The sequence below is a fragment of the Ammospiza caudacuta genome, chromosome 6 (genome assembly GCF_027887145.1).
Source record: "Ammospiza caudacuta isolate bAmmCau1 chromosome 6, bAmmCau1.pri, whole genome shotgun sequence".
Taxonomy (NCBI): domain Eukaryota; kingdom Metazoa; phylum Chordata; class Aves; order Passeriformes; family Passerellidae; genus Ammospiza; species Ammospiza caudacuta.
In genome coordinates, this window is record NC_080598.1 from 51,138,114 (window position 1) to 51,156,306 (window position 18,193).

The window sequence follows — 18,193 nt, forward strand, 5'->3', positions numbered from 1 at the left end:
CAAGGGAAAACCCACAATCTGCCCACTGGGCCAATCCTGCCTGAGCCTCTTTTCAGCAAAGGCAGGAGGCAGAAATCCTTCATCTCACTTGATCAGACCTGCTGAAATCAGTTACACAATCAACATGGGTGAGAGCTGGCCAGGATTGGCCCCAGTGTGACTTGTCCAAGATGGTCAAACGTATGGCATGCTAGCTTGGTCACTAATGTGTTTCATGAGATAAAGGTTATTAGAATTCACATCTGAGGTCTTTCGGTATTCTTTGTGGGCTTCAATCCTTATTTGCATCAGTGAAAACCAAAATAACGCCAGTTTATAACCATGAAAATATTTAACTCCTAAATGTTAAAGAACTATAGTATGTTTAAAAAGGTCAAAGTGATAATCCTCTGTAGAAAAGAAGAATGCAAACAAATATCAACTAATCAAGGAACACATGCTGTTTTTCAGAATGCTAATATAAAGATTAATAGCTCTTCTTTGACATCCAAGTGCTTTTGGAAACTCCTCATGTTGAAACACTTTGTAAATCACTTTTAGAGAAAGAACATTCAGGGAGCTCCATTTAATCAAATTAACTACTAGGAAGCCTTGATAACATTCAATAAAACTGCATGTGCTTAGAATTCTCATCTCTCTTCCTAGGATATGTAGTTGTTTGTGTTGCTTTACACCATTTTGCATTGCTGTGGAGCCTTGAGAGGGAATTAAAAGTTTTTGAAAAGACTGTTCATTCCCCTTGTGTATGCTCATCTTGGACCCAGTCCTGGTCACAGTGAAGTCAAACTATTCCCAATGAATCCCTGGCAAAAATCCCAGAGACTGCACTAAGAGTAAGAAAAGACATGTAAGGCCTGATCCAAACCCCCCTGAAGCTGATGTAAGACTTTCATTTCTTTCTAATAGGCTTTGGACTCCCCAATAAAACTTATTTAGAACCCCTGTTTTAAACAAGGTGCAGGGAGGCACAGGACAGATTTTGGTCCTGCCTGGCCCTGCCTTGGGGAGCCATGAATGATATTTGTGTCTAAGACCAAACACAGACAGAAACCACAAGGCAGTGCTCCTTGGAAGGGAGCTGAACCCATACAAGGCACAGCGCAAAGTCCAGAGCTCACAGGGGCAGGAACACTTTTTTCCTCTCCATTCTGCTACTCTGGGCATGCTTCAGCATCAGGAGCAATGCAAACAGACATAGAGCCTGCCCAAGCTGTATTGTGGTCCATAAGCTCTCTAGCATCATTTGCTGGAAGAGCCAACATCCTCAAGATGTGTGCAAGAGCTAGCCAGAGAAACCTGAGAGAAGGACCTGCTGGCTCACTGCAGTCCCTGCTGCTGGCATGCAGAGTATTCATCTCATATCCAACACAGCATCTCCCACTTTATTTCTTGTCACTTCCTCTGCTTTATTTCTTGTCACTTCAGGATTCATTCTATAAATGGCACCCAAATTTAAACTGACACCATATTTGATAATATAGTTAATACAGAAAGGATGTAAATTGCTGAACCCAGTTGTTTTTAAGAATCACAGAGCTGTAGAGACCTAGGCTTCCATAAATTTTGCCACTGACTTGCTGTGAAGTGTGACTGGCCTTTACCCTCCCCATGGCTCTATTTTTCCAACTGTGAAATGGACATGTTTTTACTTAGCATAATGGGAAATTTTCAAGATGTCTTACATGTTGTTTCTAGTATAAAAATTTCTATTCACAAACCCTAGGTTTCATTCTTTTGACCAAGATCTGGACTGGGATTCTGAAGTCCTGGGACATGTTAATCTCTAGAGGTCTGCTTTGGCCAGGACCAAAGCTCCTGACACAGAATTGAAGTTCTGGGTTTTTGGCTTCCTGCAAGGTTACATAATAAAACACAAGCAGAAACTCAGTAGGGGGAAGGTGACAACAATATTTTATCCCATCTGCATTTCCCACAACTGACATTAAAATATGCAGTGATGTATTCTTTATGAGTAGACACATAATCATTTTGGGGTCTGATGTTCCTCCCACTGAAATACAAGAGAGAAATTATATATCATACACAGTGAAGATTTTGACATTTGATTCCTCCCACATATTTGAACGAGAGGAAGGCATTAAATGCCAAAACCAAAAATGAGCATGCAGAACCTATCCTTCAAAACTGAAATTCATTCCAAGGCACAGCACTCACTTTACTTTTACACTGACCTGCATGCCACACAGCACAACACAAACCCAGTGGTTGTTTTTCAATTAACAAGACAATTTTTGCTATTTCTAGTGGAGCATAGAAGTATTATGTTCTAGCATGTCTTCTACAAGTATATCTACAAGTATATCTTCTACAAGGTTAAAAAGAGAAATCCATTATTTCAAATTCAATCCATTATTTTCCTTCCAACTCTAATAGTTTGTTGAACTTTTTCTGTAAGTTTAATTTCTCTTTTCAGATTCCCCTCACAGACCAACTGAAGTTGTGTAGATGTACAGATTGAGATGTATATTACATATGAGCAACTATTAACGTGGGCCTCTACCGTATCTCCAAATACATGGGCTCAAAATTGTGCATATGAGAGATTGTATGTAATTTATGCCCTGTGTCTGTATTATGTAGGCAGAAATGTTCTTGGTTGCACTTTATCCCATCACCACCCTTTAAAACATGCACTCTTCTTCATTGCAATACATTCTCAGGGGTTCACCCTCTCTGCTACATCATGCACAAAGTTTAGCATTAGACTACAGAAGCATTACCTTCACCACCAAAAGAGGCTGATTTTTTGGCTAACATCCCAATTTGAAACTGCACTGATCAGGAGAAAAAAAAGATCACTAAGCATACCAGGAGACTCCATGCCAAAATTTCCTCTTCTCCTTTCATTCAGTGGTTGCAGAAGACTGACATTGTCTGCTGTGAGCTGCAGCTACTGAATGCTGCTGTGACACAAACAGAAAACAACCCCAGAGCCACAGATCATGTCCATGCTCCTCAAAATCATTAGATTAGGGTCTTTCCATCTTAAGCTAAAAACTGCCATGGCCCTTTTCCCATTTACAGAAAATTGAAAAATAAAACAAAAATAAGGCACCCAACACTATGCTTCTATAATGAGCTTCTGTGTTTGTTAAAGCTGGCAAAAGCACTCTGGAGAGCAAGGACATGAACAAGACCAAAGAACTGATGACTTTGTAAAGTTCAACTCCTCTGACTCCAGTGATACTCCCCTTTGCTCCTCCAGGTTTGAAATCATGTAGTGAATGCAGGAAAAAAATGCATGGCATAAATCCCTTCCATTTTGCTGTCATTGCTTCAGCTCTCAAAAGCTACTCAACCTGGCATGTCAAGATTTATTTGAGATCTCCAGGGCCTGCAGAAAGTGACAATAACCATGTGGCAGAGGAGACCTATTGACAGAACTGGGTCAGCTCTGAGGTGACACTCATGTTCATAAGTAACTGCTGTGACACTGCTAGAGTTTTAACAGTCTTGGCAAACAAACCTAACTCCATTTTAACTCTTGAAAACTATCAAAACACACCATTATTGCAAATTTTGAGTTTACAAACTGAGCATAACTGAATGCACCTGTTCCAACAGTATTACCTTTGCCATTGAAAGCATCTTTTGGAAGAAGCAGTTTTGGTGCACCACTGACATCCACTGTCCTTGCTGAAAAGTGAGCAGAATCTGACTGAAAAGCCCACTGACTGACACAGTGTAATGTCAAGATTCAATTTAATACAGGGGAATGAAAGAGTTTTGAGTTCCACCAGCCTACAGAGGAAATATTTAGTTCTTCAGAAAACCACTTCACACTGACACTCTGATCAAACTAAGATAACAAACCCAAGGTAACTGAACTTTAAAATATAGCTAAAACTTCTAAAAATAGCCTATGGTAGCTCAACTGAAGTATATATTCCTGTCCTGCAGAATTGTTCATATTGTTGAATTGCTTGTCTCACCTAAAATTCTAGGTTAAGGCAAATTGTGCAATTTCCCGAAAAGTACCAAAAAATATTTTTGCTTACAATGTTTGTTTGTCTTGCAAGTTAGAGTTCTGTTAAAGATCCTTCCCCATGTTCTCCAAGGAGCTTTCAAAATCCAACAAGGTTCTCCAGTACAGATGTTTACAAAGGAATCACCACACCAGTGTAAGTATTTATACAAACACATTTTGGCATTTGGCTTCCTCTGTCTGTTCCACATCAGAAGCTGGTGAATTTCTCCACCACAGGGGTAGAATATCTCTCATGAGTAAGCTGAACCTCACTGAAGTGGTTTGGGACAGAAGAAATTAAATGAGCAAGCACTGTGCCAAACATGGTCTTTTAGGCCAGATCATACCCATTTCTGGAGCTCCACCATCTGAGAAGAGAGAGATGTGGATTTGGACCACTGCAAAATTTGGAAGAGTATCTCAGAACACGAGTTGAGTTCTGTAACCACAACCAACATCCTTTAGGCTTGTTTTTAGGAGCAACTACTGTTGACGAAACCAAAATGTCCCACTTAGAGAAGATTTGTTCTTGTCTGAAATCAGCAGGAGATTTCCAGCACACACAACATTTTTGTAAATGCAACAATAAAATGCAGCTATGGAAAGTCATGCCTACCAATTAATGTAAGAGTAACCATTCTGAACATTCTCATATACAGACCAGCTTTCAGAGGAGGTGAAATTTGTCATTAATAATTCTGTCCTTTCACTTTCAACTGTTGGGATATAAGAAAAGCTCCAACAGCAGCTAATCTGACCAGAGGTATGCACACTAAATCACAAATTACTTTTTAAATTTCAAGCTCCCCTCTTCTCTTGCCAGAGTTACACACAAAAAAACTTTATAAGCTGGTTGAGAGCAAACAGGTATACCTGGGTAAACCAACCAGGAAAATTAAATAATTTTTTAAAAAATTAAAGGATGCTAAAGTTCTGTAGGCAGCAAAAAATAAAGACATGCAGAAAATCCACGACATTGCTGGAAATGTACACAAGCTAAAGGTCTGCAAACCAGAAACAGACTGAAACATGACACAGTGCTAACTTCCAACTGCACTTGTATGGTGCTGGTAATGAAAGGACAAAGCACTCAGGGTATTCCCATTTTTCCTCTCTCTTGGTGAAAGCTGATACAGGCAGTCTGCCTTCCACCAGGAGATACTTGTCATGGAGACATGAAGACTTTTTTTTCAATAACAACCTTTGGTTTCCCCCTTCCCCAATCACTTTCCCATATCTCAGGTAAATAACTGCTAGTAGCAGAAGTAAAACATTCAATACACAGACATGTTAAAGTAAAAATCTCCTAAAAATTGTATTCTATAAATGCACAAGAGTATTCTTTGTCAGATTGAAACTGTCCTTCTGGCCACCAGAAGACACACAAATGCAAAGAATAGATTAAAATTTCCACTGATATGAATCATGTACAAGACATTATGAGGGAAGATGTGTTAAAGAGATGCTGCAAGCCCACACCTGAGGCACCTCTGATACCCTGTAAGGGGAACACAAGCAGTTCTCTCCCACATTGAGTCCCTAATGAGCAGCACCATTTCAAGAATAAATTTCTTTATTGTGTCTGCTCTGTAAGATATTTAGGTCACTCCATAAAGTTAAATAGCAATAATGAGTACTGATTATTTTTACCAGCTGACCTAATCTAGGCATGTATTTATGTTTTGCTGCATAAATAACTTGTGTTTACAAATCCCATTTATAATGTTTACAATGTTTGTAGCAACTCAAGATGTAGGAATAAAATGTTAACCACATAAGTTTCCTTACTGTTAGGAAAAAATCAGCAGTATTCCACCTAGTTTTTAATCATGAGTTACAAAGTTAGATCACAGGCTAAAATGCAAGTTACTACGAAGCTTGTTGTAGTTTAATTGCTTCCTTAGGGATTTCTCTGGCATGAGGAAGTCCCCAAATGGAATGGGGCTGACCTCCTGCTGTTGCTGCAAAGGACACAGCAATGGCAGGAGCAGGGTCAGCAAGCAACAACGTTTGGCCAAATCCCAGCTGCTGGGTCTCCTGCCCTGGATCAAGAACCGAGCTGTTCCAGAGCATGGGTAACTGGAGGGTCACTTACACCAATCCTTGTGAGATCCCATCCATTTCACAGAGCTGCCCTATAGTCAGCCCAAAAAACTTATTTATTCCCTTTATAACCCTGCTGCTCTTAGCTGTTGTCCTTTCTGGGAGGAGAGAGGGAGGGAACGGAGAAAACATTGGTCAACAACATTGGTCAACATTGGACAACAAAGGGTCATCTTACTTAGATAAAACACATTGGTGATTCTGGTGCAGAACCTCCACACTATTACAATACTAACAGATTAAACCCCATCACTCCAAACAGTAGCTTTGAGGTTGCCATAATTCTCAGCTCAGCTCAACACCTGCCATAAAGTGGATATCCACTTACCACAGTGGAGCATTACAGTCTTGTAATTTATTTTGGTAGGGAGCAAGTGACAAGCCAAAACAGATTTTAATCAAATTTATGAAATTACAATGTGTAATAGTAGCATTTATCTTGCTGTTAGTGATTACAAGCACATTTGGTAACAATGCACTAGAAGACCTCTCAGTGGGATGCTGACAACACTGAAAGAAAAACTGTTGTCCTTGTAAATGCAAATATAGGCATACACACTAAATAACCAGTAAAAATGTCACACCCAGATACAGATCATGAAGATGTCAAACTCATAATTTTCTGCATTGCCAGACTAGGACAGGTGATAAATCCTTCAGATCCATTCCTCTCTTAAAATACTCCTTAGAAACTGTTCAGAAGAGCAACAGTTTCAAGCTCTCACTTTGAAAAACCCCATGGATTTATATGCTTCTGTTCCCCCTTTACTCTTCCAATGTCATCTTCTACAGCCTGTGTGCTGTCCGTCCCCTAGAAGTGCAAAATATATGACAAAAGACACACCTATTTTTTCCTTGGCATCTCACCCTTACTCAGATGCCTTCTTGATAAGATCTAAATTGTTTTATCCTTTCTTCAGAATGGATTTTAAATAATATGTCAGGGGGGAAAGTGACCTCTAATTTACAAACTTATCAGCCTACTGCTGATGGGGCAACTGAGGTTAAATCAGGTTGTGCAGCATTTCCTTCTCAAGAACCTCTTGGATCTGGTATTACAAAACTACCTAAATATTTTTATTTTCCAATCTAAAACATGTCTCTCTCTGGAGTAAATAGAGGAAACCAGTTGCTCAGAAGAAACTGTGATGGAGAAACAGTACACAGCACTTGGTATCTATGGATATCATATTGAATGGTTTCCATTCTACAGCTGGAAACATATCTGGCCCAGCTGAGACAGTAGGCATCCAGAGCTTCTAACAGCAGAACTACAGGTAAATTCTCTTTTACTCCCAGACTAGTGTCCTATCCACTAAACTGTACTACTCAGTCTCAATTTATGCTGAAAATATTATCAATATTTTTCATTTCAGTCTCTAGCTGACCTCTCTCAGTGAGGCTTCAGCCTCCTCCCCTCTGGGTCTCATGAGTATTTCAAACACTTCATTGTTGTTAATGGATTCCACTTTGTATCTGCCAGGTATGGGCTCAAACCAGCTGAAAGAAGAAGGACCTCAGTCCTTGCAAGAACAATCTGTAAGTCATGCCTCATCAGCCACAGCATAACTTTCCATAGATGTTTTTCTGCCCAAAAGACACCTCCATACTAAAGATGATTAATTTATATGGAACTCCACCATTTGATTTTCTCACATGCACAACCATGAGCTATAAGAAAAAAGCAGTGTTTCTAAAACAGATCAGAAGGCTTTTGTTAACTTTAAATTGCCTTCACAATTTATGCTTCGACAAGAACAGGACTGCCAGTAAGAGTCTGTAAAAATAAATAAACTCAAACAAAAATACATGATGGTCTACAAACAACCGTGATTTTCAATTTTTTTGTTCCAAAAATAAAGAAGAAGTGTATGTCATATTATTTTTTAAAATATCTTAAAATTTCAGTTGTACAAACATAATTTCAATCAAACGTTAAAAGATTGTAATCCTCAACTGGGACTCTCAAAAGTTGCTATTAGCTATATTTGTGGGCCAATTCCTCTCAGCAAGTCACAGCCCCTGATAGATTTACTGAGTTTATATCTAGTTGATTTGGAAAAGTAGTGAAATGTGGCTCTTGCCTGCCTTTTTCTTTTTTTCATACAGGGCCAAGAGTCACTTGGCAATGCAGACTGAAGAACTGTTTCCAGTTCATGTGATCTACTTCCAGAGGTGAAGATTAGATTGTACTCCCTAGATTTGCTTTCTCCAAAAATGTTCTCAGATACTTTTCTGTGACAGTTGTGTTTCTACTTCGTGCTGACCCAAAAGTTATTTTAAAAAAGCAAATCAATTTATTGGCATCAATAGGCTCCAAAGTAGTACCCAAACATTATTAAAATGTCCAGTTGTTTTTAAGACAACCTAGACAGGAAACTGAGAGAAGAACAGCAAAAATGTACAGAAATTCAAGAGACACAAATTAATATACTTCTTTAGACTATTTTTAACATCTAATTTATTATTTTTTGCTTTTTTGTTTTAATTCTATAACCATCTGAGATCCATCTAATCAATACCAAAATTTTCAGCATGCAACCAAAAAGGCTGTGAAGCTGAAATGGAAACTGCTTCTGTTCCTAAGACAGCTACTTCAAAGAGACTGATATTAGAAAGAATGACTCTGGAGCACCTAATGTCCCAGCTCTTAGTGCTCTACATGAATTCTGCTTACCTCTTAACTGCAACGTGCCTGGTGACTGAACAGTTTTCCCAGTGATCAGTCAGCCAAAGCATTAAACTGTCATAAGCAATATGGCCATAATCAGTCCCTGTTTCAGGGTTTTTTTCTGATGTCAGAATAATTTAGATGCCCAGATATCTGAAGCAGCTGTGCCAATGAATATGTGAGCAGAGAAAAACACAGCTGCTTTGCAATTCAGGAACACTGTTATGGGTTTTCTTTAACATCTGTTAAATCAGATGTTCCTTTAAGGCCAAGAGTGATAGGTATCAAACTTTTATCTTGCCTGTGCTGGTGGAGAGAAGTTTAACACAGTTTCTGAGAGCCTAATATCCCTAGTCAAGCCTCATTGCATGGAAAACATCTACTTCTATACCAAGGAAGAACTTGTTAACAATATCACTGCTCATTTAAAGACTGTGTTGTGTTTGTGTAATTATTTCAGTGGAGGTGGCTTTTACCTTTAAAGGTATCTAATTGAAACTTTTAGCATGAATCCGAATACAAGGGTAAGCTTATTCCATCAACAGCAGTACTGACTGCAGTGACTTCAGTGACAGAAACACATTTCTGCCTTTAGAACTGCACCTGTACAAAGGTGGGCAGGGTCACTTTAGCTGAACAAATCAGAGCAGGATACCTAAAGAGAATTTTAAGGAGAGAAAGCTCCCCTGGGATTTCTAATGATCCCTTCCTGCATGGTTCTGTCCCATAATCACTGTTCCTTTTTGACCAGGGATTAATGCCCTCTCTTCACTGATCCCCTTGCAGAGTAACCACATCCATTGGTGTCAGTGGGAAATATCATCAGCTTTAGAAAAAAAGTTTCTCACTAATTCACAAAGGTTTTGGGTCAGGCTTCCACATCATCCCTTCCACCAGGCTAAAGGAGTCTCAAGTGAACAAGTTTCACTGTGAAGAGCTGTCTCTGTACCATTAGGGCCAACTGAAAGAAAAACACGGTATGTTCTAAAATTGTGCATGATAAACACAGTATAAAGCTGATGAAAAAGTAATATTAAACAAATTAGACCTAATAACTGATGTAAATAAAGCCTGAGACTTTCTGTATAATGCCAGGAAGCTCCAAATAAAGGGTGTTGGGTTCATGCCCTTCTAAATCATTACAGTTTCCACAGAAAATATCAACCTCTTTGAGGTTCTTAGGTTAGGGAGATTTATAGTGATAACAATAGCAGTAGTTTATTTGAGACAGTTAATCAAAATTCTAGCACTTATAAGCCCTCTGTGAACACTACAGATTTAAGAAATTGAACACTAAATATTCAAAAGTAAGCTTACAATCTACACAAGTACAGTAAATTTCAGTTATGTGTTTCATTATACTGGTGCCTTATTGCTTTTAAGGGGTTTACAACTTGGCTGTAATTATCCACTGTGGGGTAAAATTTGGCATAAAAATAACTCTTTTCCATTTCTATTTCCAAAGAAAGTTACTTGCTCTCTGCTGGCACTGCATTCCTTGCACATGCAGCACTCAGCAAGAGTTTTTGGGTGTGCAAAAAAAGTAGGTTAGGTCTCTGATTTTGTGGCTTTTTAAAATATGTCTTCCATACACCCAAACCATATTGTACCTTTATTCACTCATCTTTCATTAATTTAGCCTTCAATTTGGGTTCATGGACATAGCAAAAATACATGTCATTTGTTTATGAACCAAGTGAGATTATATATATGATTACATCAACCACAAAGGCCTTATTTTCACCAGAAAAGTCAAATTTCCAGCAGGATAACAGGAAAACATGGTGATGGCATTGAAATCCACCAGTGAAAAAATGTCATCACTTCTGCTTCCCCACACTGTGCTCAAGACTTCTTGTGTGTCCCCCAGAGAGAGGCACCTCAGCACTTCCAACAGCAAAATGGAGCAACAGCAGCTTCCCACCTCGGATCACTCTGAAAATTCACAGCTAAGCTCTCTGACACTTTGCCAAAGCCACCAGATAAGGAAAGAAATACAGTTATAGTCAGGTTCCACACTTGTGACACCTTTGAGTCACGAGGGATGCCAGCCTCAGCTGATCCTTGTGCTCAGCAGCTCGTTCCAGCACTGTGGTTTGCAGCTCAGTCTGAGATGCTTCCCCACAAACCAAACCACTGAACTGACACCATCAGTCTGGCTCTCCATTCCTTTTTCCCCAGGCACAGTACATGCTAAGCCTGCCATGCCCACAGATGCACCCACCCAGGACAGCAAGGGGAGAAGAAGCTCTGCAGGCAGCCTGAAGAAGAAGATGGTGGAATCCTGAGTAAGGGGGTACATTCCAACAAAACTGTCCCTTTTTCCATGGTATAGTGAAAAACCCAACGCATGCTGTTAAGAAAGCAATCTGCAGTCACTGGGTAGCAAACATTGCCTTAGAAAGGCTAATAATAATAATGATGATGATGATGATGATGATGATGATGATGATGATGACGATGATGATGATGCATTCATATAAACAAGCAAATTAAACTCTGGTGGGATTTCAGTGCTTAGAGTTTTGGGGGAAGACTCTTTTCCTGGATATAATGCAAAGGAATGATTATAACTTCTAGGCTTGCACATGTGTTTGATGTCTTTGGAGGTAAAAACTCCAAATCTCCAATATAAGCCTGCAAGGAGTAGAGAAAAAATGCAAACATGAGTATTCAGACATCATTTAGAAGACAAAGGAGAAGTAACTTTCAACATTCAACTCTAGCTAATTCTATGCTTTAACAAGTTCCTGGCCTTTCTCTTGCTCCATTATTGCTCTGTTCAGTTGTGCCTTTAAGTTCTCTCTATGTCTTGAGGGATATAAGACATATATATGTATCTATACACGTGTATCTGTCTATAGACAGCTACTCTGTCCTGAATACAAAAGTGTAATAAGTATGATTCCTTTTTCTTTTTATTTTTAAATTTGAATTCCCCAAATACAGGTTTCTGTATTGAAAGTTGTCAGATATGTTATAGAGATATGCCACTTTAAAGTTGCATTAATTTCTTACAATCCAACATCTTGGAGCTATAATTTTTACCTTTGTGTAATAGACTCCAATCAAATCAGGGTAAGTGGCAACTCCAGAAAAACAAGGTAATTTGACTAAACTTTTCTGTCTAGGTTGAGTCCAGGCTCACCAGGTCCCTGAAGTAGGAAAGCATAAAGTATAAATGGAATAAAACCCTAGGGGTCAAAATACAAAACAAAAACTCTTTAGGATTTTGTTCCTTTATGCTCCACAGTGTTTAATCCCAGTGAACCAATAAATGCAGATGGAGCACAAAAAAATATGAACTCACCTTAATGTTGCCTTTTTTTATAACTTCCACTAATCCAAATGTTTGCTTCACAAGTCATGTGTAAGAAAGAGTTTGCATGGTTTATATTCCCAGGATCCCATTATAGTAAAGCTCAAAAACCGTTCACTCAAGTATTAGTAAAACTGAAAGGTAAAAAAAGTCCAGATTCCCAGCTGATAATAAATCACTTCATGTCAAGCAAAAAAAATTCTGACCTCTGCTGTCCAGCATTACTCATTAAAACAAGAACTACAGAAATAAATATAGTTAATAGAGTAGTAATAGAAATATAAATTCTGCTATCTAAAGGCAGATGGCACAGTGAAGAGAGCACATCAGATTACCAAGTCTGCCTCTATACAGAAAAATCTTCTGCATTGGACCCTTACTACACATTGCTCTCCCCATCATTCCCTTGCAATAGAATTTTGTAACCTAAGCCAGCTTGGTGTCAGAGAGATTTATTTGGTGTATGCACCTTTTGTATAATTATTCAGTTATTACTCCTATAATGCACAGCATTATCTGGAATAAGTCTGCACTACAGTGGTGAACCTCCAAAGTAGCTTACGTTTCTTCTTATAATCCCCCACTCAACCTAACTCCCTTGTGAGATCTGAGAGGAATATTATTCATTCTACAGACAGAAATTTAGAAAGAAAGAAATTTAGAAAGAAAGAAAGAAAGAAATTTAGAAAGAAAGAAAGAAAGAAAGAAAGAAAGAAAGAAAGAAAGAAAGAAAGAAAGAAAGAAATTTAGAAAGAAAGAAAGAAATTTAGAAAGAAAGAAATTTAGAAAGAAATTTAGAAAGAAATTTAGAAAGAAATTTAGAAAGAAATTTAGAAAGAAATTTAGAAAGAAAGAAAGAAAGAAAGAAATTTAGAAAGAAAGAAAGAAAGAAAGAAATTTAGAAAGAAAGAAAGAAAGAAAGAAATTTAGAAAGAAAGAAAGAAATTTAGAAAGAAAGAAAGAAAGAAAGAAATTTAGAAAGAAAGAAAGAAATTTAGAAATTTAGAAAGAAAGAAAGAAAGAAAGAAAGAAAGAAAGAAAGAAAGAAAGAAAGAAATTTAGAAAGAAAGAAATTTAGAAAGAAAGAAATTTAGAAAGAAAGAAAGAAAGAAAGAAAGAAAGAAAGAAAGAAAGAAAGAAAGAAAGAAAGAAAGAAAGAAAGAAGTCCAACATTTCATAGAGAATTAGTAAGACAGCAAGAAGTTGAACTCAAGTTGTAAAACCTAGACAGTGCCTCAGCAGCATGAGCAATACAAAACATTTCAGTCCCATCCCATCTTCTGAGAATGTTTGCCCAAGATACAAGGTTCTAAGTTGCCATGGAGGAGATACAGAAAAAACTGACCAATTTTTTTTTTTAATTCTCTTTTGGTCTCCTTTTTAGACAAGTGTTAACAAACAGAACCACAAACAACTCTTTCAAAGCCCCTTTGTTAGAACTGAACCTGCTGGAACATAGCACATATTCAGGTTCTGTGCTTTGATTTATTCCTACTGCATGAACAGAAAGAGAAAATAATGAAAGCTGCTACGTGGCATTTGCATTTTGGCATGTAGGAATCCTCCTAAAATAAAAATCCAGACAGACATCTAGAAATGGAATATGCCAACAAAACAGCACAAATGAGTGAGAGATCTTCTTATTACAATCCCCCTCATGTTTTCAATAATTTAGTTTTCAACTTTCTTGATCCTTTTCATGCAAACTTCTCACTACTTTTTCACTATCAGGCTTCCATACTGCACAGAATCTCATTTTGTAGGCTAAAAAGACAGAATGAAACTTTTAGGTTTTCAACAAACACCAGTGAGAAAAATAATGAGACAGCTACTTCTATAAATGGCACAAACACCATTTTTAGTAAGTAAGGTTAAGCTTTTAGCTCAAGATTAAAATTGCTTTTCAATGAGATTTTAAAGTCACATTATTAACTTCAGTAGATCTACACCTACATGTAGTAATAAAAATAGATTCTTGTGACTGCAAGATCAAGCTTATCGCAATAAAGAGTTTATGGAAAACTCAAAAATTAACACAGACAAAGATACAATGTTATTTTAAAGAAATCAGAGGTGATTCATCACAATTCCATGGATAGAAACTGTGTTTTGCAATACAAAGTTTTGATTCTTACATCACATCCCAGGCTTCCACAGAACAAACACTTCTTAATAAATCCATTAACTGGTGTGTTTGGAGACCTGGAGCTTCCGTGGGTCACAACTGGAACCATTGCTCCCATTGGAAAAGTCTAAGTTTCTTTAGAGACATGTACTGAAACTTTAAGTAACTCCTATTGGTAATCAAAAATATTTTTAAATCCCACTTCTTACAAATCCAGTTCTAGTTTAACTCCTATACTCAACTATGCAAGCTAAAATCTTTAATAGTGACTTCCAAAATTATCACAAAAAAATGCAAAACAAAACAAAACCTTATCAAGCTCCTATTGTGGCAGTAGGGATATTTACACATGGAAATAACACAAATATATAAGCATTTGTAAAGTCTTGGGCAATATTATCCTTAGACCTAGCTTTTATTTGCAAATTAAGTATGCATTTTAAGACCTAACAATGACTAAATACAGATGTGACGACATTAAAAATCCACTCAGCGAAACTTCCTGCATATGACATAACAAAACACTTCAAATCTAATTTTCAGCAATTTAAGAACTAATTTTTAGTGCTGTTGTGTTGTAATTCAATATAATTTACAGAGGTCAAATATGCATCCATAGCAATAGGGTGGAATCTCCAAAATGCAATAGCTCCATAAAACCAAACCATCCCATGTATCCGAGAAGAAGAATCCATTTGCTTTTACCCTTCCTCCTCTGCTGCACCAAGGAACGAGAGGCTGAATTTCTTTTTCTTCAAGCCAGCAGTAGCTGTGAAACTCTTAGCCCCCTGAAGGAGTGGCTCACACTAAACCACACTGAATTGCTTCCTCAGCAGCTGTTCCTAGATCTTGGTGTGGCGAGAGGTCGCTCAGAAAGAGATACCTCATCTATGTGGAAACACTGACATTAAAAACCCACCTGAGCAGACAGGTACTAAGACTGGCTCTATCACACTAACACCTGCAGTATGCACCGTGTTATAACACCCACAAAAACATGGATACATCACGAAAAAATAGGAAAAAGGCAAGCAACACAGCAGCTGATGCTTTCTTGTGTCACTTGAAGTAATGATGAGCGTATTTGAAAAAACAATTGGTCTAAACTAGGTGAGATTTAATAGATACAGGTGGGTGTAGGCATTTGACATAATTAAGAAAAATCAGCTCACTACCACTTAACTTTGAATGAAAGGCACAGCCTGAAGTTTTCGGGCCAGAGATCGTCTGAATTGGCTTTACACTTTCAGGTTATTTGTTTTAACTTTATGAACAGTCTTTTAAACAACGAGAGAGAAGGAGATCTTCCTAAACACAACACCATGGGGAAGCTGCCGTGGCTCCTCTCTGAAATTATAAGCTCTGAGCTGGAGAGTCACAGGGAAAATAGCAAAAGGAAAACGAACGTGAATTTTAAAGAGGGAATAGACGTCTCAACTACGAGGCCCTCGCAGAGGGAAGAGTAAAACGAGACCAGGCTGTCACCGCTTTCGTAATTGCAAAGGTGCTGCCTCAAAGGGGAGAAAACTTCCATTAGCAACTTCCTCTGAAACACCTGAAAAAAAGCAGCACACAAGGGCTCATACTCCCCTCACGTGCAATCCATCTGATAATGTCTAAAATTTATTAACAACAACTTTAAACTCCGCCGAAGAGAGACAGCTTTTCTACACGAGGGTCAAAGACGAACGCTTTGGAAACCCAACAAGGCTCAGCCGCAGGGAGATGGGGAAAGCGCAGGGAGACGGGGCAGAGCCAACAAGTGTGGGGCCGGGTTTGCTTGGCCCGCTGGCGTTCCCAAGGGCTCGGTGGCCGAGGCGGGGGCAGCCGGGGGGGGAGAGCCGGGGCGCTCCCGGCCGGGAGAAGCGAGCGGGGCCGGACTGCCGCGGGCGGCCCCGGGGCGGAGAACGGGACTCGCTCCCGGCCTCCTCGGGCTCCTACCGGGCTGATCCCGTACCGGGCTGCCTGGCTGGGCCTCGGCCGCTTCCCCCCGGTGCGAGACCCACCATCGCTGCCCGGGCTGCGGAGAGCGGGCCCGCCAGCGCTGCGCTCCGCCGGCTCTCACCCCGACACCGCCCCCCAACGCGGGACTGCCCGGCGAGGCCGCCCTGCTCCCCGGGATCCGCGCACCACCGCTCCCCGCTCCCTTGTCCCGCTCGTCTCCCTCTCCCCGCGGCGCAGAGTGAACAAACGCGCCGCCGTCTACCTGTGCAACACCTCCGCAACACATTTTATTTACACGGAATTAGCTCGGGGCATTGTACATTATATACAGATATTTTCCCCCTCCAACAAGGCAGATCTTGTGCAAGATTAGTAGCATCCTCTGGAGCGTATCCGACAGTCCACGGGAAATGTCCCCCCCACTTAGAAGTATCAGCTGTCAGAGTCCAAGTCGCTTTTCCCGTCCTCTTGTCTCTTCTCCGGTGACGTTTTAGACGCTTTATTCCACTTTTGTGCGTTTTCTGATTCCTCCGAAGACGATCGCTTTTGCCTCCTCCACTTCGCCCGGCGGTTTTTGAACCAAACCTGTTGCGTTAAGAAATTAAATTATTAGAGGGAAAAATAAAAATAAAACTATGCAAACCCGCAGCTGACCTCAGCCCCTCAGGAACCCTGCCGGGGCCGGTGTGGGCGGCCGCGCTGGGACAGACGGACGGAGGGACAGACAGACGGAGGGAGGCGGGGAAGCAGCCGCTCGGGTGGGACCGGCCGGGCGCCTTCGGGAGGCACAGCCGCCGGCCGACAATCCCTCACAGCCCTGGGACAGGCTCGGAAGGGCACTTGGAAAGAATAAAGAACTTTCCTCTGCCCCCGCAAAGCGGGTCCGCTGGCAGAGCCCGGCTGGAGCCGCACCGCGATACATCCGGCTCGGGCGCGTTTGAGTGCGAATGGGAGGGTTGAAGAAGGAAAAAGAAAGCAAAGTACCTCCACTTTTTCCTCTCTTAAGTGCACCCTTCTGGCCAGCTGTTCCCTCGTGCCCACGTCTGGGTATTTAGTTTCCTGGAAGAGGTTTTCCAGCGCTTCCAGCTGCTCGTCAGTGAAGATAGTCCGGTGCCGCCTTTTTCTCCTGCAGTGCAGCTGGTTCAGTAACTGCAGCTCCGTCCGGGACAAAGTGCCCACGTTCATGTAGGGCAACATCTGATGGGGAACAGGGGACATCAAGACTGACCCAGTGCCCTCGTAACCTACGGACAGACAGACGAGTCGACGATAGGCTTTGCATGAGATCGCTGCTTTCCCCCACTCCTGTCCCGTCCCGAACAGAAATTGCCCCCTCCCGCCGCCCGGCCGCTCTCCTGCGGCCGCCAGCTCCCCGTCACCGCTCGGGCCCCGGGCTGCGGAACAAAGGGGCCCCGGCCCGTCCCATCCCGGCCCGTCCCGTCCCACGGGGGCTGCCTTACCTGCGGGGGGCACGCAGGAACACTGCTGAGCGCCCAGCGGCGGCACGGCCCCGCAGCACGAAGGGCCCACGGGGGACGCGGGCACATGCAGCTGCCCGTAGTAGTAGTTGTTGTAGCCGAGCCGAGATCCAGTGACGGCCGGCGGCAGCGCGGAGGCGGGAGCCACCGCCCGGGAGTAAAATCCGCCGTAGTCGGAGGCGCTGCCGTAGAGCGAGTCCCCGTGGAGGCTGGGGAAGACGACGGGCGCGGCGCTCGGGGGCAGCAGCACCGAGTCCTTGCAGCGAGGTCTGGCCGCCAGGATATTGTCGATGCTGAACATGCTCACAGGCATGCCCCAAAGCGTGCGGGGCAGGGCGGCGGGGACCGGCCGGGGGAGGGAGGGAGGAGGGCGGGAGGGAGGGTAGGTGGTGGCCGGGGAAGGGGGGGGGAAGAGGCTGGAAGGACGCGAAATCGAAACTTTTCGGATAAATTTGAAAAAGGAATCGGAGCGAAAATAAAAGAGCCTTTTCCGAGGGCAGCTTGCGGGCAGAGTGTGCTTGTGTGTCTGTGCGCGCGTGTGCGGTGTGTGTGCGTGTGCGCAGGA

The 18,193-nt window shown here is 41.3% G+C and overlaps 1 protein-coding gene across 1 annotated transcript; it reads right to left on the minus strand.

Moving 5' to 3' along the window:
• Positions 1-16,497: 16,497 nt before the first annotated feature.
• On the minus strand, positions 16,498-17,941 carry GSC (goosecoid homeobox). Its single transcript, XM_058807775.1, has 3 exons — positions 17,611-17,941; positions 17,135-17,394; positions 16,498-16,735 (listed from the first exon to the last, which is right to left on the minus strand). Exons 1-3 carry the CDS (start codon positions 17,939-17,941, stop codon positions 16,583-16,585), a joined length of 744 nt encoding a protein of 247 aa, XP_058663758.1. The 3' UTR covers positions 16,498-16,582.
• Positions 17,942-18,193: the final 252 nt, after the last annotated feature.